This window comes from Canis aureus, chromosome X (genome assembly GCF_053574225.1).
Source record: "Canis aureus isolate CA01 chromosome X, VMU_Caureus_v.1.0, whole genome shotgun sequence".
Classification (NCBI taxonomy): domain Eukaryota; kingdom Metazoa; phylum Chordata; class Mammalia; order Carnivora; family Canidae; genus Canis; species Canis aureus.
The window spans coordinates 69,364,973-69,390,807 of NC_135649.1; the positions used below are offsets into that span (position 1 = coordinate 69,364,973).

Below are 25,835 nucleotides of genomic sequence, written 5' to 3' on the forward strand. Positions count from 1 at the left end.
CAGTACCCTGGGATCACAACCTGAGCCAAAGGCAAATGTTCAACCACTGAACCACCCAGGTGCCCCCCATACGTTTTTTTTTAAAATATCTTCTCGGGTTTTGCTGAGACTTTCTACTTTTTTCTATGAAGTATGTACATTATGGAAGCATTTTTATGATGGTTATTCTTTTAAATTTTTTATTTAAATTCCAGTTAACATACAGTGTAATATTAGCTTTAGATGTGCAATTTAGTGATTCAGCACTTCAGTACAGCACCTGGTGCTCATCACAAGTATCCTTAATCCCCATCACCTATTGAACCCATCCCCTCACCCACCTCCTCTCTGGTAACCATCAGGTTGTTCTCTATAGCTAAGAGTCTGTTTCCTGGTTTGCCTCTCTCTTTTTTCCCAAAGATCATCAGTTTTATTTCTTAAATTACACAGATGAGTGAGGTCATATGGTATTTGTCTTTCTATGACTAATTTATTTCACTTAGCATATAATACTTTAGCTCCATCCACATTGTTGCAAATGGCAAGATTTCATTCTTTTTGATGGCTGAGTAAATGTTGAGTTGAATTAGTTCTTCATAGATCTTGGATACTAGCCCTTTATCTGACACATCATTTGCAAATATCTTCTCCCATTGTGTAGGTTGTCTTTTAGTTTTGTTGACTGTATCCTTTGCTGTGCAAAAGTTTCTTATCTTGATGAAGTCCCTATAGTTCATTTTTGCTTTTGTTTCTTTTGCCTTCCTGGATGTATCTTGCAAGAAGTTTCTGTGGCCAAGTTCAAAAAGGGTGTTGCCTGTGTTCTCCTCTAGGATTTTGATGGAATCTTGTCTCACATTTAGATCTTTCATCCATTTTGAGTTTATCTTTGTGTATGGTGCAAGAGAGTGGTCTAGTTTCATTCTTTATTTTTCACTTTTTAAGGAACCTCCATACTGTTTTCCAGAGAAGCTGTACCAGTTTACATTCCCATGAACTGTGCCAAAGGGTTCCCCTTTCTCTGCATCCTTGCTAACATCTGTTGTTTCCTAAGTTGTTAATTTTAGCCATTCTGACAGGTGTGATGTGGTATCTCACTATGGTTTTGATTTGTATTTCCCTGATGATAAGTGATGTAGAACATCTTTTCATTTGTTTGTTGGCCATCTGTATGTCTTTAGAAAAATGTCTCTTTACATCTTCTGCTCATTTTTAAATTGGATTATTTTTGCTTTGGATGTTGAATTTTACAAGTTCTTTATATATTTTGAATACTAAACTTTTATCAGATATGTCATATGCAAATATCTTCTCCCATTCCATAGGTTGCCTTTTAATTTTGTTTTTTTTTTTTTTTTTAACGGTGAGGTAGAGAAAAGGGTGGAATTTAATCTTTATTTAATTTTTTATTGAAACCTGGACATCTTATTTTTTATTTTTATTTTTAAAGATTTTATTTATTTATTCATGAGAGACACAGAAAGAGAAGCAGAGACATAGGCAGGAGGAGAAGCAGGCTCCCTGCTGGGATTTCTCTGACACTGCTATGCCAGGGAAGAATTTGGCCTTGTTACTTCAGGTGGAAATAGACACTCAGGTTCCCCACTTGATCTCCATTGATACTCAAGATGAAGGATTCCTTGATTCTGCTGGGTGGAGATGATGCCCCACATGGTCTCTACTAACATCATGGCGGAGGTGGCCTCATTATCTGCTGGGTGATGGTTAACGTCCTGCCTCTTCACAAATGTTTGCAGACTTTGTTTCTCCTTTGTTTCATCTTCTCTGGGGGTGGAAATCTAGATTCCACAGATACCTCAGAGGGTAGGGGAATGCCTCATTACCAGCTGTTGAGGATGAAAGTCTTGTCTCCCTATCTGACATTCTCTAATACCATGCAGACAGTGGTTGGGGTGCCTCCTTACACCCTCACAAAGATAGAAATTTAGGCTCCCCACTTGGCTTTTGCTGGAGTGGGTGGGGCTGGGACCACAGTTTTTTCTGTGATGTTTAGCTGTAATAAAATAGTTAATGTCTTAAGGTTTTTGGTCTTGCACTGGTGCCCTTTTCCTGGTCCTGTCTAGAGAGAACAGACTTTTCTTGGGGCTATCATTTGGCTATGCCTATTGGCATCTCTAGCACCAACTCCCAGATATATGAAATAATTGAAAACCCAGGGAACTCAACACTGTATCATTCCTTGTCCCCAAGGTCCCTAGCCAGTCTCTCTTCTTCTCTCTACCTTTCAGAGTCTTCTTATATTTGTTTTATGAATAATGTCTTTTTGAAGTCTTCTTATGGTTATTTTATAATGTCTAGTATTATAGTTATACTTAGTAGGAGGAATAGGGATAAGTACATCTACTCCATTGCATAGAAATGGAAGTTCCCTGGTTCATTTTTATGATCATACAGAAACATAGATAATAGAGGGAAATCCCTACACTTAAAAGGGAAAAAACAAACCTCCCAGCTGACATCAGAGTCACAGAAAGTCACAAAGGCATGTTGCATAACTGGCAAGAAGCTCAGAAGAAAGCAGTCTCTTTTCTTTTACAAAGGAAGCTAAGGTGATTCAGACTACTGAGCTCCACTTTCTATGAGTTTGCTCCTCAGAGTATATAGTCCATGGACCAGCAGCATCAGCATCCCCTGGGAGCTTTGTAAGAAGTGTAGAATCTCAGGCTCCATCCCAGACCAACTGAATCAGAATCTCCATTTTAACAATATCCTCAAATGACTTATATGCACTGTAAAATTTGAGAAATACTGTTTACTCGTTTGTTAATATCACCTTTTCATGTTTGGTCTTCTAGTTCAATTGACAGAATTATTACTTTTGACAGTCTTTATAGCTTATAAGCAAGACTTAGTATCTAAAGGAAATGAAGGGTAAATATTCATTCATTGACTGATAGAATTTAGAACTGAAATTAATGATCTTTAAGGGCATCTATTTCAATTTTATTATTTTGTAAACTGAGGCCTTGAAAGATTAAAGATTACACAAACTCATGCAACTCTGTAATAGCAAAGCTGAAAATTAAACCTGGTGCACTTTCTTCATAGTACAATGGTCCTTGGGTTTTCCTTCATCTAAATCTTTCTTCTTCCAAGCTTCACATCTCCTTGTAGCTGGAATTGAGGTTAATGTAAAAATATCTTTGATCCAGGCTTGGATATCATGTCTCTTCTGGATTTCTATAGTTAGTTTCCTAAGTGGTCTCTAACTCTTTCTTCTCTTCTCCAGTTATACCTGTTCATCCTTATTAAATGTATCTCCCTAAAACACAAACGTTGTTATATCACTCCTTTTTCCTCAAGTCTCCTTACCACCCCCCGCCCCAAATCTCTGATAGCTCTGCATTTTCTAAGTCCTTACCCTCACTCCCAAGGTTATCTATAACTTCATCCAACCCTCCCCCAAAGACAGTGTTTTTCCCACACAATTACAGGCAATATTCTCCTTATTATCAATCTTCACCTCTTCTCCCTTCTTCCTCTTAGAACAAAAGCAACAACATGTGCCTCACTAATCATTTTTGTGGAGGTCTCATTTTCTCCCACTACCTTTCTCTCAGCAAAAGAAGGAACTAAGAGGCGCCTGGGTGGTTCAGTTGGTTAAGTGTTTGCCTTCGGCTCAGGTCATGATCTCAGGGTCCTGGGATCGAGACCCATGTCAGGCTCCCTGCTTCTCCCTCTCCTACCACAGCTCCTCCTCCTTGTGCTAGTTCTCTCTCTCTCTCTCTCTGTTAAATCAATAAAATCTTTTAAAAAGAGAACTAAACTACCTGAATCCTTGCTTCCTGTTATCACTTTGTACTTTTTCCACATCATCTTCCTGCTGCTTCTCTTCACTTAAAATCTGTGTCTTCTGTCTCTTCATTATCAGTGTTGTCATGAACTAGCACATTCTGAGCCCAATTTTTCTTTCCTTGGTTAACTTCAGTTTATTATCCTAAGTGACCTTGGCATCCATGTTATCAAATTCATCCACTTCCCCAGGGTTGTTTTATTTTTTTTATTTTTTATTTTTTTTTTAAATTTTTATTTATTTATGATAGTCACAGAGAGAGAGAGAGGCAGAGACACAGGCAGAGGGAGAAGCAGGCTCCATGCACCGGGAGCCCGACGTGGGATTCGATCCCGGGTCTCCAGGATCGCACCCTGGGCCAAAGGCAGGCGCCAAACCGCTGCGCCACCCAGGGATCCCCCCAGGGTTGTTTTAAATTTTTTTCACTTCTCAGTGTTTTGTTCTTCTTCAGCCACTGCCTGTACCGCATATAAGCTCCACTTCTAAGATTGTCAACTCAGGTTTTCTAGTTACTATAATCTTACTTCCCCAGACCTATTCTTTGCTCTCACATAGACTTCAAATAACTCAACTCTTCCCATTCTCTTCTAGTCCAGTGTAACCACATTCCTTTTTTCCTTTTCTTTCTTTCTTTCTTTTTCTTTCTTTCTTTCTTTCTTTCTTTCTTTCTTTCTTTCTTTCTTTCTCTTTTCTTTGATCATGCCTGCTGTTTCATTTTTTCCTAGCCTAGTGATCCACCACCATCAGTTCTTCTGTTAATCAGCAGAATTACTAGAGAAAAACATAGAACTGTGCAATACAAATTCATGTTAAACTTTAAATGGGTTCTTATCACTGCTCACAAATCCTTTCTTTCCTATCAAGTTTTTTGCAAACTCAAGTAAAATGGCTACTTCAAGCCTTTTCTGTTCTCATAAGAAGCCTTTCCTACTTTCATAAAAACTTAGAACTGCTTTATGTGACCCCAGTAGATGGTCTCATCGTATCTTTTTAATTGAAAAGATTAAGGACATCACGTATAAGTTCCCCCACTGGCCCATGTCTCAACCATAACATTCTGCCATTGTACTTATTTACTCATCTTAACCTTTTTCTGAAGAGAGATTCCCTCAGCCTTATACTGTGAGATCAATCTTCTTATACCTCCTGAAGCATGAAGCACGTTACCAGCTCTCCATTATTTTCAGTCTCTGTCTTTCTACAGATCTTTCCCTTCTGCTCGAAAAATGTCATAGGTCTCCAACAAATGGAATATATACCATGTTCCTGAATGTGAACGCTTATTAATAGGACTCAGTTTACCTAAATTCAATCAAAATAAAAATCTCATAGGATTTCTTAGTAGGATTTTTTTAAATGAAACTCGATAATTCTAAAATTCTTCCCCCAAAGAAAATAAGCCATAACCGCCAGTGCATCTTTGAAAAAAAGACTTGTCTGATCAAATATAAGTACTATAAAATGTTACTAATTTTGAAAGTATGACATTAAACAAAAACACAAATAATAATAGAAGAGGATAGAGCCAAGAAAAAGACCCACATTGTGTGAGAATGTAGTACGCAATGAAGGAAGTATATCAAATCATTGAGAGAAAGATGGTCTATTTACAAAATGACATTAGGACAATTTAAAAAGTAAACCTAAATCCTTATCTTTAAAGTGAGAGATGGTATAACACAATGGTTGAACACAAACTTTGGAGCCAGACTGCCTGTTGAAAATCTGGCTACACCATTTATTAGCTGTATGACCTTGGTCATAACACCTAACTCTGTGCTCTGTCTCCTCATCTATAAAATAAAGATAATAATAGTACCTACTTTACAGTGTTATTAGTAATATTAAATAATATGTGTGAGTACTTAGGTGTTTAGCACATAATAAGTAGTATATAAGTGGTTAAGTATTCATACTGTTTTTTACCTCATACCATGCACAAAAATAAAGACCAAAAGAAAGAAAGAATATCCAGATGGATTAAAGAGCTAACCAGGATGGGCACCTGGGTGGCTCAGTCATTTAGGCCGCTGACTTTTGATTTTGGCTCAGGACATGGTCTTGGGGTCCTGGGATTGAGCCCCAAGTGAGGCACTATACTCAGTGGGGAGTCAGCTTGAGACTTCGCTCTCTGCCCCTACCCCAGCATTCATGCTTTCTCTCTCTCTCCCTCCCAAATCAATAAATAAATCATTTTTAAAAATATTGTGGGGCACCTGAGTGGCACCTGGGTGGCTCAGTCCGTTGGGATCTGACTCTTGATTTCAGCTCAGGTTGTGATCTCAGTGTCATGGGATTAACCCCCATATCTACTTGGGATGCTCTCATTCCCTCTTCCTCTGCCCCTTCCCCCACTCTCATGCTCTCTCTCTCAAATGAATAAATAAATCTTTAAAAAATAAAACAACATAAAATCAAAACTATAAAGATATTAGGAGAAAATATAGAAAAATAATTTTTTTAACTATGAGATGGAAAGGACCCATCCAGAAGCTGATACAGAAAAAAGATAAATTGTTACATAAATTTTATTAAATATTTTATTTATTTATTTGACAGAGAGAGAGAGAGCAAGCACAAACAAGGGAAACAGCAGAGGGAGAAAGAGACTTAGGCTCCCCACTGAGCAGGGAGCCCAATGTGGGGCTTGATCCCAGGACTGTAAGGCAGACACTTAACCAACTGAGCCACCTAGGCACCCCTCAGTTACATAAATTAATAAATGACCCAAGATAACACAGAAAGCTTTAAAATAAGCCACAGACTTGGATAAAATATTTGGAGCACTTTTATTTTTATTTATTTTTTATTTGAGTATAGTTGACACACAATGTTACATTAGTTTCAGATGTACAACTTAATGATTTGACAAGTTTATATATTATATTATGTTCAGAAAAAGTGTAGCTACCATCTGTCCCATTACATCACTATTACAATATCATTTACTGTTTTCCTTATGCTATGCCTTTTATTCCTGTGACTTCCATAACTGGAAGCCTGTATCTCTTTCTCCTCTTTATCCATTTTGCCCAACCCCTATTTGCCTCCACTTTAGCAATCATTCATTGTCTATAAGTCTGATCCTGCTTTTTGTTTGTTTATTCATTTATTGTTTGGATTTATTTATGAGTATACTCATATGGTATTTGTCTTTCTCAGTCTGATTTATGTCACTTAGTATAATACCTTCCAGGTCCATCGATCCATGTTGTCTCAGGTAGCACGCTCTCACCCTTTTTTTATGGCTGAGAAATATTGTGTGTGTGTGTGTGTGTGTGTGTGTGTACACATACACACCACTTTCCTTATCCATTTGTCTGTCAGTAGACACATAGGTTGCTTTCATATCTTGGCTATCATGATGCAGTAAGCATAGAGGTGCATATATCTTTTTGAATTAGTGTTTTTGTTTTCTTTGGGTAAATACCCAATTGTGGAATTATTGGATCATATGGTATTTCCATTTTTAATTTTTTGAGGGACTTCTATACTGTTTTCCACAGTGGCTGCACCAGTTTGTATTCCCACTGATGCATAAGGGTTCCTTTTTCTCCACATCCTCACCTACACTTATTATTTCTTGTCATTTTTATTTTAGCCATTCCAACTGCTAAAAGGTGATATCTCTTTGTAGTTTTGATTTGCATTTCCCTCATGATGAGTGATGTTGAACATCTTTTCATGTGTCTGTTGACCATCTGTATGTCTTCTTTGGAAAATGTCTACTCAGGTCCTCTATCCATTTTTAAAGCATTTTTTAAAAATTTTATTTATTTATTCATGAGAGAGAGAGAGGTAGAGACACAGGCAGAGGGAGAAGCGGACTCCATGCAGGGTGCCTGACGTGGGACTTGATCCCGGGTCTCCAGGACCACGACCTGGGCCGAAGGCGGCGCTAAACCGCTGAACCACCCGGGCTGCCCCTCTGTCCATTTTTAAAACAGATTGTTTTTTAGGGGTTGAGTTATGTATATTTTTTATATATTTTGGATATTAACACCTTATCAGATATACCATTTGCAGATAACTTACCCCATTCATCAGGTTGTCTTTTTATTTTGTTGATGGCTTCCATGCTGTGCAAAAGCTTTTTATTTTAATGTAGTCCCAAGTCCTGTAGTTTATTTTTGCTTTTGTTTCCCTGACCTTAGGAAACATCTAGAAAAATGTTGTTATGGCTGATGTCAGAGAAAGTACTGTCTGTGTTCTCTTCTAGGATATTTTTTTAAAGAATTTATTTATTTGAGAGAGAGAAAAAGCACAAGTGGGCAGGAGGGGCAGAAAGAGAGGAGAAGCAGACTCTCTGCTGAACACAGAGCCCAATATGCGGCTCGATCCCAGCTCCCTGGGATCATGACCTGAGCCAAAGGCAGACACTTAACCAACTGAGCCACCCAGGTGCCCCTCTTCCAGGATTTTTATGATTTTAGGTCTCACATTTAGGTCTTTAATCCATTTTGAATTTAATTTTGTGTATGGTGTTAGACACTGGTCCAGTTTCATTCTTCTATATGTGGCTGTCCAGTTTTCCCAGCACTGTTTATTGAAAATACTTTTTTCCCCATTGTATATTCTTACTTCCTTTGTCATAGGTTAGTTGACCATATAATCGTGGCTTTATTTCTGGGGTCCCTATTCTGCTCCATTGATCTATGTGTCCCTTTTTAAATTAAAAATCAGTAAGGAAAAGATTACCAGCCCCAGAAAAAGGGCAAAACTATGACTAGGTAAGCTACAAAAGACTTTCAGTTGGCTAATAAACACATACAAAAGCTGTTCAATCACAGAATTAATCAAGGAAATTATGTAAACGAAAATTTTTGTTGTTAAAATCAGATGAAAATGGAGAGGTTTTCACTAAATTAGAGGGTGTGCTTGGGAAAATATGAAAAATATAGAAGGTAACCAGTCAAAGGAATACTCAGTCAGGAGTGAGTGCCCCTGGCTTCTATTCTCATCTGTGCCACAAACACACGATGTGGTCCTGGGTAGATGACACTGAATCTCTTGGCCTCAGTTTCCTTAGAAGGAGGTTTCTAGAGATTTCCACCTCTGTAATGGCAGTATGAGAATCTGAATGGACATGTTCCTGAGGAAAAGAACCATACTGGTGGAAATTATAGAAAAAAACAACTAGGGGAGCCTGGGTGGCTCAGTTGGTTAAGTGTCTGACTCTTGATTTCGACTCAGGTCATGATCTCAGGGTCATGAGCTTGAACCCCAGGTCAGGCTCCTTACTAAGCAGGGAGACTGCTTGAGGATTCTCTCCCTTTGCCCCTCCCCTCGCCTGCTCACTCTCTCTGTGAGTGAAACAAACAAAACAAAAATAAATAAATAAAACAAACAAAATAAATAAATAACAAACAAACAAAAATAAATAAATCTTCAAAAAAAGAAAAAGAAAGAAAAACAACTATTTAAAGTCTTTGGAAATTATTTTAAGAACATATAGAAAATGAAAAAGATCTATTCAAGAAAATCTGTTAAATCTTAGTAAGAACCTTGAGAGTTGGTGCTACTTGAGCCATGACCCACTCGCTCCCTGTCCCACCCCCAGCTCAGCATGATGGAAGCTCCACTCCAGGAAACTGGCCAAGGAAATAATACTCCCACTCCCCTAAGCCTCCCAGTCAAAGGATATGATGTCCCACAAAGAACAGCAGGCTGCCAGCACTTATTATCCCACCTTCAGCTCCAAGGTACAGAGGCTAAATTTTTGGCAAGTATGGCCAAAAGAGTGAGGCCTCCCTTCCTTTTCCCAGCCCCACTTATAGGGCAAAGGATCTACCTCAGGCAAGTCAGACCACTGGGGCCCTTGCCCCAGCTAACTCTTAGGGCAGAGGTTCCCCACCCAAAGAGGCAAGCCAAACACCAGAGACTACCACCTTACCCAATACTCTGCTCTAAGAGCAGGTATATCACTCAGTAGAAAGGGGTCCACTGTCCCCCTCCTCAAAGCTCTGTAGCAGGAGCTCAGAGATTCTTCCCCCAGGTAAGGGCAGTCTATAAGAATAGAGGCTGTGTCCTGAGATTAACATAAGAAGCTTCACATGAGGGGAACAGACTTTGCCACAAAAAGGAGTGAATTACTGGCACATGCTACATACAACATGGATGGATCTTGAAAGCATTACGCTAAGTGAAAGAAAGACACTGGTTATAAAGGACTACATACTGTGTGACTCTGTTTATCTGAAATGTCCAGAATAGGCCAGTCCATAAGAGAGAGAAATTAGATTAGTGGTTGCCCAGGGGTGTAGGGGGAGTTTTAGGAGATATGGGAACTGACTAATGGGTATGGGATTCCCTCTAAAGGGGATAAAAGTGTTCTAAAATTAATTGTGGCGATGATTACAGAACTCTGTGAATATGCTAAAAACCATTGAATCATGCACTTTAAATAGGTAAATTGTATGGCACATGAATTATATCTCAATAAAACTGATGTACACAATAATCACTTCAGGAACCCTGAGGAGAGAACCTAAAAAGACAGGCATTTGTGTTCCTAACACCTACAGTTTTGTTAGAGATATATATGACTGCTGTATTTATTAATATTGTTGAGAACAGAAGAAACTAGCTTCAATTATGAGCCCCAGAAAGAGCCGATACCTCTGTTTACCATCATTGACTTGTATTTCACCTAGGCCAGTCTGTGTCACTTTGGGGTGAGTACTGCATGATGCATTACTTTGTTCAAGATTGATTCTCCCAAGCAATGCTGGACATGAGGGCAGCTAATACAAAGGAAAATAAAACTCCTGTGGTGTTTCCTAGTTCATTGAATGGCACCATCATTCTTCCAGTTCCTCAAGCCAGACATCTAAGAATCATCCCCCATTTCTAGTATATAACGAAGTCCTGTCAATTCTGACTCCTAAATATCTCAGATTCATTCACCTCTTCCCATCTTCCACCATCACCAAATTAGTTCAAGTTATCATCTTTACCTCAGCTACTGCAGGAAACATTAAGCTGGTCTCCTTTCATCTCTTGCTCTCTTACATACTTTTCTCCATCCAGTGACCAGAATGATGTTTTAAATTTTCAAAACTGTAACCCCGCTTAATCTTCTGTAGTTTCTCATTGCTCTTAAAGACCAAAATTCCAGGGGCACCTGGATGGCTCGTGGTTGAACATCTGCCTTTGGCTCAGGTCATGATCCCAGGGTCCTGGGATTGAGTCTCGCATCGGGCTTCCAGTGGGGAGCCTGCTTCTCCCTCTATCTATGTCTCCACCCCTCTCTGTGTGTCTCTCATGAATAAATACATATCTTTTTTTAAAAAAGACCAAAATTTTGAATGCGGCCTACAAGGCTCTGCTTCCCTGTCTGTTCTTATCTCGATTCACTCTTTCCCTCACTCTCTGCCTTGTTAGCCACACTGTATTCAGCAGTGTTATGAGTTACCATTACCAACTGCTAGACAAACCTAATGGCTTCTTTCTTTACCCTGGCCTTCATTATTGACCACTGCTTCTTCACTGAAATTCTTTGTCCTTTATTTTCACACTGCTCTTCTGTGTTATCTTTTCACTCATACCACCCAACTGTGAACATTTCCATTATTCTCCACTCTTCTGTTCTCTATAATTCTGTCTTTCAAGTGAATTGATACATTTCAAGTATTACCTAAGTTCCAGTCCATATCTGCAACAGCCTACCTATCTTCCAAATGATATACATACCCTGGATGAAGCACAGTCACATGACTTCTTTTCTTTAAAACTTTCTAAAACACTTAATGAACTAATGTGCATCAAACTGCCCCAAGAGGATATATGTAGAATGCAGCATGTCCGAGACATATTTGACAACAGAACCCTGTTGTTACTGACCATCTGTTTTTCATGACACTAATGTTCTGAGGAAAAGCACTTAGGAAATACTTAGGTAGCCCTATCCTACATTTCTGGTCCTATTTCCCACTAATTTCCCTACATAAACTGCCTGCTTAGGCCAAACAAGTATTAGCCCCCACTCCAATCCCCCAAGACATGCACAACCTCAAGCACAGTCCAGGTCTTTATTTGTTCTGTTTTGCCCACATGGAATCCCTTCTCTCTTTCTCTCTCTCTCTCTCTCTATATATATATATCTATATATCTATATCTATATCTATATATATATATATATATATGGAGATTTATATATATATATATGGAGATTTATATATATATAATTTGTATTGAGATATAATTCATATAGCATAAAACCCACAATTTTAAAGTCTATAGTTCAGTGGTTCTTAGTATGATTTCTCTCTGCCCTTGTCCTTGACAAGCACCAATCTGCTTCTCTTGCATTTGCCTTCTGTGGAGATTCCATATACTCTCTGTATATCTGAATCCTACTCATCTACCCTAAGGCCATGTTTGTTTGTTCAGTCATTTGTTCATCCATTTGGTTGAAATCACAACACTGTCAGACACTGTGCCAAGCTGTGACTATACAAAGATAGATGCCATGGTACCTTCAAGGAACTCCCTGCCCTAGTGGAGGAGACAGACAATACGATATTATAAAGTGCTGTGGTAGTGCTATGAACAAAGGGCCATAGGAACAAAGTGGTGTGGATAATAAATGGTGGAGGGGGGCAGGGAATGTCTCATGGAGGAGGGAGACTTTGGTTGTTGATTCATTTGCTCATTCATTCATTCATGCATTGATGACATAAATTCAACCATCTGGCAGAGGAGATAAATATGTAAACACTGTCAAAGCAATGTGATAGAAGTTGTATTAGAGGAACATAAAGCTTGCTATGGGAGCAGAGAGAAAGGAGTACCTAACTCTGCTTGTGAATTTGAAGAAAATGTAGATGTTTACCAAGTAGACAGGGACAGGGATGGCATTTCAAGCAGAGACTAGACTTCCTCTGACTGTACCAGTCTAATGCTCATTTTTTAAAAACTGAATTAGAGTACCTAATGCCTCTGTCACTCTGACTAGCCCTTAATCACATACCTTGTATGGTCCTCTTTGTACATTGGATGCCTTGTCTCCCCAAAGGCAACTACGTGTCCTTTAGTATAAGAGCTTTGTCCCTCTTAGCACCCTCCTTCTCAGAGTGTTTAATGCAGTGATTTCCATAGACCCAAATGAGTAAAAGAATTTCAGCTGAGATGTCATTGACACTCCCAAGAAACTGCAGCCCAAGTCTTCTATCACATTTCCCCCTTCTGGGGCCTGTTGTATAGATGAAGGGCTTTAACCTGGATTGAGCACATGAATGCTGCCTTTGTGGTCCATCTCCTATATAAGAACTTGGAAAGTAGCTCCTCAGACTAATCCCTTTCACTATTGCAAAATCTTATGATCAGCCATGTTAAATACTATGCTTAGGTGAAGGGACCATCTTAGAAATGGGCCCTTTTGTTCATAGCTAAGTACAAATTGTCAACACAAAAGACTAATATTTTGTTTAAATTACAATTGGTTGACTTTAAATAAAACCAATTACCCTCCAAAATCAGTTTTCACCTTAAAAGCAAAAACTGAGATTTCCCGGAGAAGGAATTCTGCCTTGAGACTGTAACATTAAAATCCTGCCGGAGTCTCCAGGCTGCTGGCTTGCCCTACAGATTTCAGACTCAAGATTACAACATCAACTCTTACCTGAATATACAGCCTGCTGGCCTCCCCTACAGATTTCCAACTTGCCAGTCCCCACAATTGTGTGAGCCAATTCCTTAAAATAATGATATATGTAACATCTAAAGACGAATATAATTTCTATTCTAAATACACACTGATTAAGGTCAAGGAAATGAACAGATTCAATAAAAACTACTTCTTGACAAGCTTCTCTGAGAAGTAGAGATAGATACTGGGGAGATAATTGACTGAGGACAGCACTAAGGGGAGCCCCAAACATGATACAGGGTTTTCTCCTATGTCAGGGAGACCGATACTCAGTCCAGGCGGGCCTCAGTGCTTTCTCAGTTTAAATATCACTTCATGAGGTCTTGCTCTGGAGCATTCTACAGCTGACAAACCTTCAAGATGCTCTTCTCCTACTCTCAAGGAGCTCTGGCTCCTTCCCTGGTGTTAGCAGAGTACCCATTGTTTGTTTAATAATAATGGGACACAGCAGTAATATAGTCAATGCTACAAGGACTGTGACAGTAATAACTGTAAACCCACTGTTCTTGGATTTCAGAAAGGCTACCCAGAAACAGAGATTCTCTGGCTGATGATCAAGTCCTGGAATACTGGAATATTTATGTATGGCAGGAACAAGTATGTATCTGCAGAAAAATGGTGTGGCCTAGCATTGCGTTTTCTTGACCGCCTTGGCTCCCTCAAGAGAAGCTATGAAACTCAGGTAAGGAAGGGAAAGGGCTACAGGTGGATGGTATGACACGGAGGGGAAGAGAGGTTCTATCTGGGCAACCAGTTATAACTCAGTCCTTCCTTCCTTGGCTGGAAAATGATTCTGATCATTGTTCCTCTCAGTAATTCCATAGAACTGCAAGACTTAGAGGACTGTATACAGTAATGCCCTAGAGTGAAAACTAGGAAGGATGGTAAACAGGGGGGAGCCTAGGAATATCAAATGGAATCTAAGAAGAATGCCAAGATAGAGCTCTGGAAAGATGCATCACTATCAATGCCAGTGCAAGTAGGGAAGGACTAGATACTGTGCAAACAGTGACTGTTTATGAAGGCATTTTCTCCAGGAAGTAGTCTGAGTTGCAGACTTCTGGGCCACTGGCTAACCAGGAGATGCTTAGTGGGGGCGGGGGGGAGTCTTGCCACCAAATAAGAGCAAAGGATATTTTACATGTTAAGCTCCTGCTCCCTTATAATAGCTGCCTGGCCTAGTAAATGGACCTAGTGCAATGAGGGTCCCTCTTCCTTAAGAATCTGGGATACTGTGCCACATTTCCTTTTTTATCAGGAAATCTATTTGCTGTTCTCTTTCCCAGATGAATATTCTGTATAGTGAGCTGGTGGAAGCATTAGATAGAAAGAAGGGTTCACTTTTTAATGAAGAGTGAGAAGTGCTGGAACATGGAATATGAGCAAGCAAGCTGACAACAGCCTGCAAAGGATGCATGGTCCGGAGACACTGAATATTTAAATTCTTGCCAGACTTCCTCCTGAGCTTTTGTTTGTTTTCTCAGGCCCCATTTTCATGTTGTTTAAATGACACTTTCTAAAATTAAAGCATTTTGACTTTTACTGCGGTGACCAGCTCATTTCTGGGGGACAAATAAATTTTCCAAGGTGCTAAGGATGTTATATATTGAAAGAGCCCACATGAGAGCAATATGACTCATGCCCCGTGTGAACAGAAGGAAATGTTCATCTGAGTCCAACACAGGTTGCGTTTCATTCCAGAAGTGCTCAAATTCCCACTACCTGAAGATAACAGAACCATGGACTCTTCATCAGAAGGTGGACCTGAGTCACTATTGGGTCCAGGGTTGATCAGACTCATAAACTGGCTTGATGACCTCACTTGATGAGAATGGGTTGTCCAGTCTCTGTCAGAGTATATCCTATGACAGAGAACTCGCAAGATAGCTCAATCCATCTTTTTTGCCCTCTGGTAAAAAGCCCTTCCTCAAACTGAACAGAAATTTGTCTCCCTGTAGTAATCTGCTCTCCCTGTCCCAGATGCCCTGTGGGGAACTGAAGACAGAAGTCAGGCTCCTTCCTGTCCTCCTGGCTTTTTCTTCTGGTCGGACATCCCTAGACCCCTCAGCTGTTCCTCATCTGATACAGGCCCCTCACCCTCCAGGAGCCAATTCCCATGTTCCAGTGAGGTCTGATCCATGTAGAGGTCAGCAGCCTCATTCTGGCTAGACTTACAGTAGTGTACTATGAGATCACCTCGGCTCCCCCCACCCCCGCCAGTTGATTTGTATTAACATTGTTTAAGTTTTGATTTCGAAATAGTTTCAACTTACAGAAAAGATGCAGATAAGCACAAAGAACTGCATACACCCTTCACCCAGCTTCCCTGTGTCAACATTTCACCACATTGCTTTATCATTCTCTTTGTGTTTCTTTCTAAACCATTTGAGATTAATTTACAGACATCTTGCTCTGTTGCCCCTTAATACCTCAGTGTATTTCTTAGAAACAAGGATATTTTCCTACAGGACCATAGCTGAACCGTCAAAATTAGGAAATTAACAATGATGCAATTCTACCATCTAATCTACAGACCCCAGTCAGATCTCACCGATTGTCCTAATACAGCCCTTCCTAAGTTCAGAATCCTAAATTGCATTGAGTTGTCTCTTTCATCTCCTACAAACAGAAATAGTTTCTCATTCTCTCCTTCTCTCTCATGACCTTGACATTTCTGAAGAGCACAAGCTAATTACTTTGTAGCATGAACCTCAGCTCTGGTCTGTTTCTAATGATTAGATTCAGTCTATGCATTTTTGGAAGGTCTGCAACAAAATTGTTGTTTTTCTTGACGCATTGTACCAACAGGCACACAATGTCAATTTGCCCCTTACTGGTTAAGGTTAAGGTGGCAACCTTAGTAATTAATAAGTAATTCTGAAATACATTGTGGAAGATAATTTGAGGCTGGATTTTCTTTCCTCATTAAACTTCTAAACCTCATAAACCTTCTAAACGTCTAAACCTCATTAAACTTCCTAGTTGTAGCACCCGTTGATGAGTCTTGCCTGAATCCATTTTTTACCATGATGATTGCTAAATGTTGATTTTTTAAATTTCCATCATTCCCACTTCATTTATTTTTTTTTTCCCACTTCATTTATTAATGGGTGGTTGTTAGGTGGAACATTTTCTTCTCCCCCACTTATTGTTCATATTTTTAAATGTTTTTTAAGATTTTATTTATTTATTCATGAGAGACACAGGGAGAGAGGCAGAGACATAGGCAGCGGGAGAAGCAGGCTCCCTGCAGGGAGCCCTATGTGGGACTTGATCCTGGATCCTCTTGAGCCAAAGGCAGATGCTCAACCGCTGAGCCACCCAGGCATCCCCTTTTTAAATGTCTTAACACAGACTGATAGATTTCTATTTTATTCAAAAAAATATAATCCACTGTATCATTTTTTAAGAAACTTTATTTTCTGTCAGCCTTAATTCCATTTTGTTTGCCTTTGTGGAAGAGCAACTTAAGACCACTCCGTGATTGTTCCTACCTATTCAGTGGCCTGAGGAGTGGGAGCTGTGGACCAGACTTCAGTAGGCAACTTCTGAATAAGCACAGAGGGCATCTGCATGTCTTCAGACCAGTCTGCGACTTCAGGCTGAGTAGCAGTGAATTCAGGAACTAGAACCATCCATTCACCTTGAAATTCCTGTATAGCCTTTTCAGTGGTGGCCTGTTCTTCCTTTTCAGTCTCTTCAGGATCTCTGTAGAGGTAGAGATCAGGCCTGACCTCCCATAGGTGTTCACAGGAGATGGTGCCATGCATGCACAGAACTTCTGTATCATTATTTTGCTGCTCAAAGCTGGCTCCTATGACCTTTTGACATGTCCCCCACCATTTTTTGAGCACTTCCTTGCTTTGTGTCACAGTAAGATGTTCCAGGCTCTTGTTGCACTTTCCCTGCCCCAGCACTGGAATCAGTAACTTCTCCAAAGATTTCTGGTTCCTTTTAATTGAGAATGGTATGGTAGCCAGTGCCCAAGTTCTGGGGCACTCATTATTCAGTCATCATTGTTTCTAGGTCCTCTCGGTGGACAGAGCTAGGAAGTAGTATCCAGAGATCTTTATTTTTTAAGTCTTCCGTACACCCAGCGTGGAGCTCAAACTCATGACCTTGAGATCAAATATTGCATATTCTACTAAGCCAGCCAGGCGCCCCCCCTCCCAGGAGCTAGGAGATAACTGTGCATCTGTGTATATACACATACACATATATGTGCATATCTATAGATACATAGATATAGATAGAGTTGACCCTGGATAGAGGGTGTCAATCCCTGAGCAAAAACCCACATACAATTTTTTGACTCCTTAAAATTTCACTACTACGTGTATATGTATGTATACACACACATGTAAAACAGAGTTAATACTGGGTGCCTGGGTGGCTCGGTCGGTTAAGCAGCTACTTCTTGGTTTCAGCGCGGATGGTGATCTCGAGGTCCTGGGAATGAGCCCTGCTTCAGATTCTCTCTCCCTCTGCCCCTCCCACTCATGCACATGCTATCTCACTCAAATAAATAAATAAATCTTTTTTTAAAAAACCTGAATTCATACTGATACCTCCATGTATCAATCCAACACCAGAGAATTTGTCCTAGCCTTCTTTCCCTTCCATATTTGCAACTCTCTCTTCCAACATTAAGAAGCCTGGCTCCTGTGAACCTCAGATATCCACGTATGTGCTCAATCTCCCTGTTTGAGAACACACTCCTAGCTATGTGGCTGTCTCCAGTCCTAATCCTTCAGGCCTGACCATGAGGGCTGCCCCTTTGACAAGCCCTGGAAAACACACCAACCAAGCCACTGGCTAAGCCCACCACCTAGCTAGCAAGGGCATTGAGTTCTTAGCTGAGTCCCTGCCAAGGGGGAAGGGCAAGGGACCACAGTTTGTATTTAAGCAGGCATTTCATATTATTGACTTACTGGTTACTCTCCCTCGCCTTTACCTTAGCTTATTCCTACTTAGCTTTGAGAAGTCAGCTCAAGTGTCAGTTCCTCAGAGAAACCTTCCCAGACCAGGCCAGGTTCCTTTCTCGTATGCTCTCCTAGCGCTCGTTTTTATTTTATTTTATTTGAGAGAAAGAGTGAGCATGAGAAAGAGCATGAGCAGGGGGGGAGGGGCAGAGGGCGAAGCAGGCTCCCCGCTGAGCTGAGCAGGGAACCCAATATGGGGCTCAATCCCGGGACCCTGGATTCATGACCTGTACTGAAAAGGCAGACGCTTAACCAACTGAGCCACCCAGGCGCCCCTAGCACTTGATTTTATTCATCACAGTTTGTCAATATATATTTGTGGACTAAATTTGATTAATAACTGTCTCTTCCGATAGTGTTTAAGTTCCAGAAAGGCAGATGTGTCCTGGTTTTCCAGGATATACCACTGTATATCCCTAGCACAGTACCTGGCACTTTCAGTAGACAGTTGTTGAAAGAATGAATGAAAACTTTTTTCATACCTTCCTGCCATTAATTAATGTCTTGCTGTACTTCCAAGTTTTTTCATCTGAGTGCATTCATCTATTAAATTTCTCTTGCCAGTTCTTTTTGGGTAGAGTCTATCTGTATTATGTCATTATCCCTCTCAGACTTACCTTATCTGCATATTTGGTCAGCATGCCATCTAATGTGTTTATCCAAGTAAATGATAAAACATCCTGAATAGGAGAGGGTGGAGACAAAGCTTGGTAACAGGCCTTGCAGTCTTACCTCCAAGTTTATTCATTCACGCAACAAATACTTTCTGAGCACTTTCTACCATGTATGTACTGGGCGCTACGATAGGTGCTGGGGATAAAGTGAACAAGATAAAGGGCACAGTCTATTGTGATGAGCTTACCTCACATTACAGCAGGGGTGACAGCAAACTAGTACATAAATAACATTCATCCACTAATTAGCAGACTTTGGGATGACCATTCACCCATTCAATAACTGTACTGTCTACGGTTCCCAAACTTTTTCACGAGGATATCAAGAGTGACTTTGTCCATCAGTGCCTTACTGGAATCCAGATACACTACATCTACAATGTTCCCCTGCTTTACTCATTTATTTACATTACTAAGCTCACTTCCTAGTCTGTCTTGAGCTATCCTTAAATAAAGGGCTTTCTAAACCTTTTGTGATCACCTGCTCCCTTCTAGGTGGCATGCAAGCCATCCCTTCCCATAATGTATTCTAGAAACTTGCCTGTGATTAAGATGAAACCTGTCTAAAGCTCGTGATGCCTACTATCTTACCTTTAAAAAGGAGTATATGTCCTTTTCTAGGTGTCCAGAATATTTCGTATTCCCCCTTGGCTCCACAAAGGTTACAACATGTCATCTACAGGTTCCTCTCAACATCCTGAAATATAGTTTGTCTGGGTCAAGGGACTCAAAATCATTTAAAGCACCTTGATGCTTTTTTAGAACTTGTGCAGTTACTCTGATACTTCCCTCTGAGTAATGTCTGCTTGACTCTTTCCAGGTTAATGGACAGAGTTTGTAGGGTAGAGCAGACCCAAAGCAAAGTAGGAGTTCAAGAGGTCTTCTTTATCTTTGTTGTCTGTTCATTTCATTTTTGATTTTATACCTTGTGGCACTACTGAAATTCCTTCTGCATGTGCCTGTTATTTTAAAAACTAATTTTAGTTAAAACATATTATCTGCCCCAACTTGCAGACTTCAAAGGCCTTCTTCATTTGCGTTTTGATGCAAACAAAAGTGAAAACAGCCTCTTTTCTTACTCCTAGAATTAGTTCATTTTGGGTCAGGCCTTCCCGATAGGATTTTTGGCAGTTCTGTGTTACTCTTTCATATTCAGCATTGGTTAGATGCCCTTCTTTCCACCTTTGTCATGGCTCATCATCAAAGATCAAAGAATTCTCTGTGCATTTACATCATTTTCTTTAGATACCTTTCCTTTTATTTCTTCATTAAAATATTTCACAATTACTTGGTCAGAATTTAGTTTCTAGGAGCCTCTCACCCTTTTAGAAGGATAGCCAAACAGAAAGTGCCAGAAAACTAACAAGTAATGCATACCTGCTAGATGCTAAGCACTTCACATGTGCTATCTCACCTAATTGTCATAGCAAGCCCAGGAAGTAGGCAGTGGCCTTCTATTATTGTGCCTTCCTTCTCTCTTTCTCCCTCCCTCCCTTGTCATTTCTGCAGAAAACTGAAGCTCAGAAAGTTTAAGTAACTTAACCAAGGTCACACAGCTGGAAGAAGGCAGAATTGTGATTTACAGGTAGATCTATTTGGACCACTGCTTTTTCTTTGCCCTCGTGCTACCTTTCTTTTCTCTAAGCCCTTTGAGGTCTGCCTTTTTAAGTTCTAGGGCAAAATGCCTTGCTGTGTTCAGCTTATGCTCTGGCAAACTCTGAGCTTTTTAGGTTGCCGTTCAAATTTCCACTTCACCAATCAGTTCTTCATTACCGGTTAGAATTGGGACCTGAAGAACAAACAATCCCTCTTGATTTCTTTACTTTCAGAGGGGTAGTATTGTCAGCAATACAAGCAGATAATTTCTAAATGTTCTGCCTTTAGGCAAATGAAACTTATGACAACTCTGGACAAAGTCCCTCATTGCTGCGAGACCTTGCCCTGTGCCATTTTTGTGCTCTGCACCAGGAATACATCATCAACTTCCCCCATTCTGTAGGCTGCTGTGTGATGTATTTACACTGTATTCCACCTGTTCTCTTCTTTTAACGTCACCAAAACTGTTGCAGGCGCTGTCCTCGTGTTTGTGGATTTCTATGAAGATAGCACTATGTCACCTCCCATCCTCAAGGCCATCCTTCTTCTTTCTTTAAAGAAAAGATTTAGGGACGCCTGTGTGGCTCAGTGGTTGAGTGTCTGCCTTCGGCTCAGGGCGTGATTCTGGGATCCGGGATCGAGTTCCACGTCGGGCTCCTTGCGGGGAGACTGCTTCTCCCTCTGCCTGTGTGTCTCTCATGAATAAATAAATAAAATCTTTTAAAAGATAATGAAGACTTGAATGGGAACAATGGCTGCAAAAACAGTGATGGTGAATGTGAGGACTACTACAGGTGCATACTCTGAGAGGATGCTGAGGTTTCAGTTCTGGGTGGGAGAATGTTTTAACAGCATCAGATAGGGCAGGCAGGTTGATGAGTAAATAAAAGATTTATTTATTTTAGAGAGAGAGAGTGGGGGGAGGGGCAGGAGGAGAGGGAGGGAGAGAGAATCCCAAGCAGACTCCCTGCAGAGCACAGAGTCTGATACAAGGCTAAATCCTATGACCCTAAGATCAGGGTCTGAGCTGAAACTAAGAGTCAAATGCTCACTGACTGAGCCACCAGGCACCCCAAGGCCATCGCTCTTCATAAGAATGTGCTCCTCCTGGTGCCAAATTCCAGTTGTAAGTTTCATTCCTCCAAGTCTTAATGAGTTAAAATTCCAAGTTTACTTCATAATGTTAGGTTGAGCCATATGAAGCTGCCATTTTTATAGGCCCAAGGTGGTAGAATATTGGCAATTTCATATCATTCAAGCCAACACATATGCTGTACCTTGATGCAGAAATACCTTAAGCCGTAAGTTCGGTATATGGCTCTTTTCACAGATGCGACTCTTCTGTGACTGAAAGGGCAACTCTTACAGCAGTGTTCTTGTACTTGATATCATCCATAGTAATTGATTTTATAATACTATCAGGACATTTTTCTGCTTTCCCCTCCATTTTCTTTTTTTTAATAATAAATTTATTTTGTATTGGTGTTCAATTTGCCAACATACAGAATAACACCCAGTGCTCATCCCGTCAAGTGCCCCCCTCAGTGCCTGCCACCCAGTCACCCCCACCTCCTGCCCTCCTCCCCTTCCACCACCCCTAGTTTATTTCCCAGAGTTAGGAGTCTTCCATGTTCTGTCTCCCTTTCTGATATTTCCTACCCATTTCTTCTCCCTTCCCCTCTATTCCCTTTCACTATTATTTATATTCCCCAAATGAATGAAACCATATAGTGTTTGTCCTTCTCCGATTGACTTACTTCACTCAGCATAATACCCTCCAGTTCCATCCACGTCGAAGCAAATGGTGGGTATTTGTCATTTCTAATGGCTGAGTAATATTCCATTGTATACATAGACCACATCTTCTTTATCCATTCATCTTTCGATGGACACCGAGGCTCCTTCCACAGTTTGGCTATTGTGGCCATTGCTGCTAGAAACATCGGGGTGCAGGTGTCCCGGCATTTCACTGCATCTGTATCTTTGGGGTAAATCCCCAGCAGTGCAATTGCTGGGTCGTAAGGCAGGTCTATTTTTAACTCTTTGAGGAACCTCCACACAGTTCTCCAGAGTGGCTGCACCAGTTCACATTCCCACCAACAGCGCAAGAGGGTTCCCCTTTTCTCCTCATCCTCTCCAACATTTGTGGTTTCCTGCCTTGTTAATTTTCCCCATTCTCACTGGTGTGAGGTGGTATCTCATTGTGGTTTTGATTTGTATTTCCCTGATGGCAAGTGATGCAGAGCATTTTCTCATGTGCATGTTGGCCATGTCTATGTCTTCCTCTGTGAGATTTCTCTTCATGTCTTTTGCCCATTTCATGATTGGATTGTTTGTTTCTTTGGTGCTGAGTTTCATAAGTTCTTTATAGATCTTGGAAACTAGCCCTTTATCTGATAGGTCATTTGCAAATATCTGCTCCCATTCTGTAGGTTGTCTTTTAGTTTTGTTGACTGTATCCTTTGCTGTGCAAAAGCTTCTTATCTTGATGAAGTCCCAATAGTTCATTTTTTCTTTTGTTTCTTTTGCCTTCGTGGATGTATCTTGCAAGAAGTTTCTGTGGCCAAGTTCAAAAAGGGTGTTGCCTGTGTTCTCCTCTAGGATTTTGATGGAATCTTGTCTCACATTTAGATCTTTCATCCATTTTGAGTTTATCTTTGTGTATGGTGCAAGAGAGTGGTCTAGTTTCATTCTTCTGCATGTGGATGTCCAATTTTCCCAGCACCATTTATTGAAGAGACTGTCTTTCTTCCAGTGGATAGTCTTTCCTCCTTTGTCGAATATTAGTTGACCATAAAGTTGAGGGTCCACTTCTCGATTCTCTATTCTGTTCTTTCCCCTCCATTTTTGATTTCAAGTTCTCTTAAGCAGATCGCAAGGCTCTTGGTAAACATATTTTTTAGTTATCGTAGAGAACTCTGTCCATAGCCAAGAGCCCAACAATCTAGTATTTTAAACTCTGGTCCAGACAAATCCTATTCTAAAATCCCATCTCTACAGGCCGCCATTTCCTCTTCCACATATTCTTTTCTATTCCAAAGTACCAGTTTTCTTTTGTAAGAAGAAAACACCACATGGTCCCCCAAGTCCTTGAATTTTCTGCCCATAGCTGCATAGTCCTTGAAGATGATGTCCATGTCTCCTTTGGTGGATGGGCTCCTCACCCTTACGGGGAGTGGGGGGATACCTGTTAGATTAAGAGGTGGAGGAAGGTCAGGGGTGCCTGGTTGGCTCAGTTGGGAGAACATGCAACTCTTGATCTCAGGGTTGTGAGTTAGAGCACCATGCTGGGTATAGAGATTAAATAAAATATTTAAAAAATAAGAAGTGAGACAGGTGGAAATGGCCAGCATTTGTTTGATGTGGTGGCTTTCCCAAGCTCTCTGTTAAGCTGCAATGAGAATACATGATCAAAGAAAATCTTCCTATGGCCCCTCCATATTGTCAATGGGGAAGCCACATATTCATTCATCTGTTTGTTCATTTATTCATTCAGCTTTTCATTCATTCATCTGTCCAACCAAGCAATGACTATTTGTGGTCTGGACCCAGATCTTGTCCTCGCTGAGCTTATAGTCTAATAAAGGAAGAGTTTAAAATTGCAATTACTGTCTTAGAGTTATTACACTTTTATTTATTTATTTATTTATTTATTTTTTGAGTTATTACACTTTTAAAGGTAGAATACCAGTGTTATGAAAGTGAGGGTAAACTCTGCTGAGATTCCAAAGGAGGGGATGAAAAAGAACTTTGTGGAGAAGGTTGAACTGGACTTTAAAGATGCATTTCTGGCCATAAAAAAGAAAGAAAAATGACAGTATGACAAAAGCACGTAGTCTTTCATCCAAGGAGCAGTGAATGGGTCTGTTTCTTTGCAGCGTAGAGTGCTTAAAGGGGAATGGTGGGGAAAAGCTAGGTTGGAGCCAGATTAGGGAGGATCTCAAATGTCTGGGGAAAGAGTTTGGTCTTTATTCTGTAAGCCACTGAAGGAATCTGAGCTGGGGAGTTATAGGGTCAGAGACAGTTCTAGTAATATTAATTTAGGCAACAGTAGGTACATTGGGTTGGAGAGGGAAGAATCTAGAGGAAGGAAGACTAATGTGGAGGCCATTGTCATCTCCCTATTTCATCCTTTTATAAAGCCACATATTTTCATTAACAGCACTCATCAGTTTATAAATATCTATGTATGTAGGTAATTATTTGTTTAATGTCTATCTCCTTGACAGTGAGCTCTCTAAGGGCAGAGACTTATCCGTTTTGGTCACTACTGTACCCTCAGGGCTTGATACATAGAATTATGTGTTCATTGAATGAAAATAATGAAGAATTGATGGGGTGCCTGGGTGGCTCAGTAGTTGAGCATCTGCCTTTGGCTTAGGTCGTGGTCCCGGGGTCCTGGGATGGAGACCCTCATTGGGCTCCCCGTGGGGAGCCTGCTTCTCCCTCTGCCTATGTCTCTGTGTGTCTCTCATGAACAAATAAATAAAATCTTTTAAAAGATAATGAGGACTTGAATGGAAACAATGGCTGCAAAAACAGTGATGGTGAATGTGAGGACTACTACGGGTGCATACTCCGAGACGATGCTGAGGTTTCAGTTCTGGGTGGGAGAATGTTTTAACAGCGTCAGATAGGGCAGGCAGGTTGATGAGTATGAGGCCCGTGAAGGTAGGAGATCTGGTAGCTTAGAAGCCATACTGACTTTTGAGAGCACGGTTCCAATGGCATGGTGAGGGCAAAAGGCAGACTGCAGAAACAAACCTCGATGGGAGGTGGTGCGAGCTAGATGAAGCAGTAGCAGAGCAGCACGCACCCCGGAACCAAGTCGCTTGGGTTCGAATCCTTGCTCTTCGAAGCACTTACTAGCTGTGCGACCTCTGGCAAATTGCTCACCCTCTCCACGCCCCAGTTTCTTCACCTGTAAAATGTCTGTAACAATAGTCATTGAGTTTGGGGAAGAGCAGAGGAGTAAATGAACGTGCAAAACTCTTAGAGTGAAGCTTGATATGTAATAAGTGCTTTTGAATGTTTGCAACTCTTCGACGCTTGCCCTGCGGTAGGTAACATATTCCCTGGCACCGGCTAAGTCTGGACTCCCTCTGGTCGTCCTCTCGTGCTCCGGGAGATCTGTATTTACAGCC

At 40.7% G+C, this 25,835-nt stretch overlaps 1 protein-coding gene across 6 annotated transcripts in view; it reads left to right on the forward strand.

Moving 5' to 3' along the window:
* The window catches only part of TEX11 (testis expressed 11), a 323,813-nt gene extending 308,832 nt beyond the window's left edge, over positions 1-14,981 (forward strand). For 5 of the 6 annotated variants that reach the window (XM_077890296.1, XM_077890292.1, XM_077890291.1 and 2 more), the window contains 2 exons: positions 13,957-14,121; positions 14,726-14,981. In XM_077890296.1, coding sequence (XP_077746422.1) covers positions 13,957-14,121; positions 14,726-14,797 — 237 coding nt within the window. In that variant the 3' untranslated portion in view covers positions 14,798-14,981. Of the gene's footprint in view, positions 1-13,956; positions 14,122-14,697 lie in introns of all 6 variants that reach the window. The other variant, XM_077890293.1, reaches the window with a different exon arrangement.
* The last annotated feature ends 10,854 nt before the right edge of the window (positions 14,982-25,835 follow it).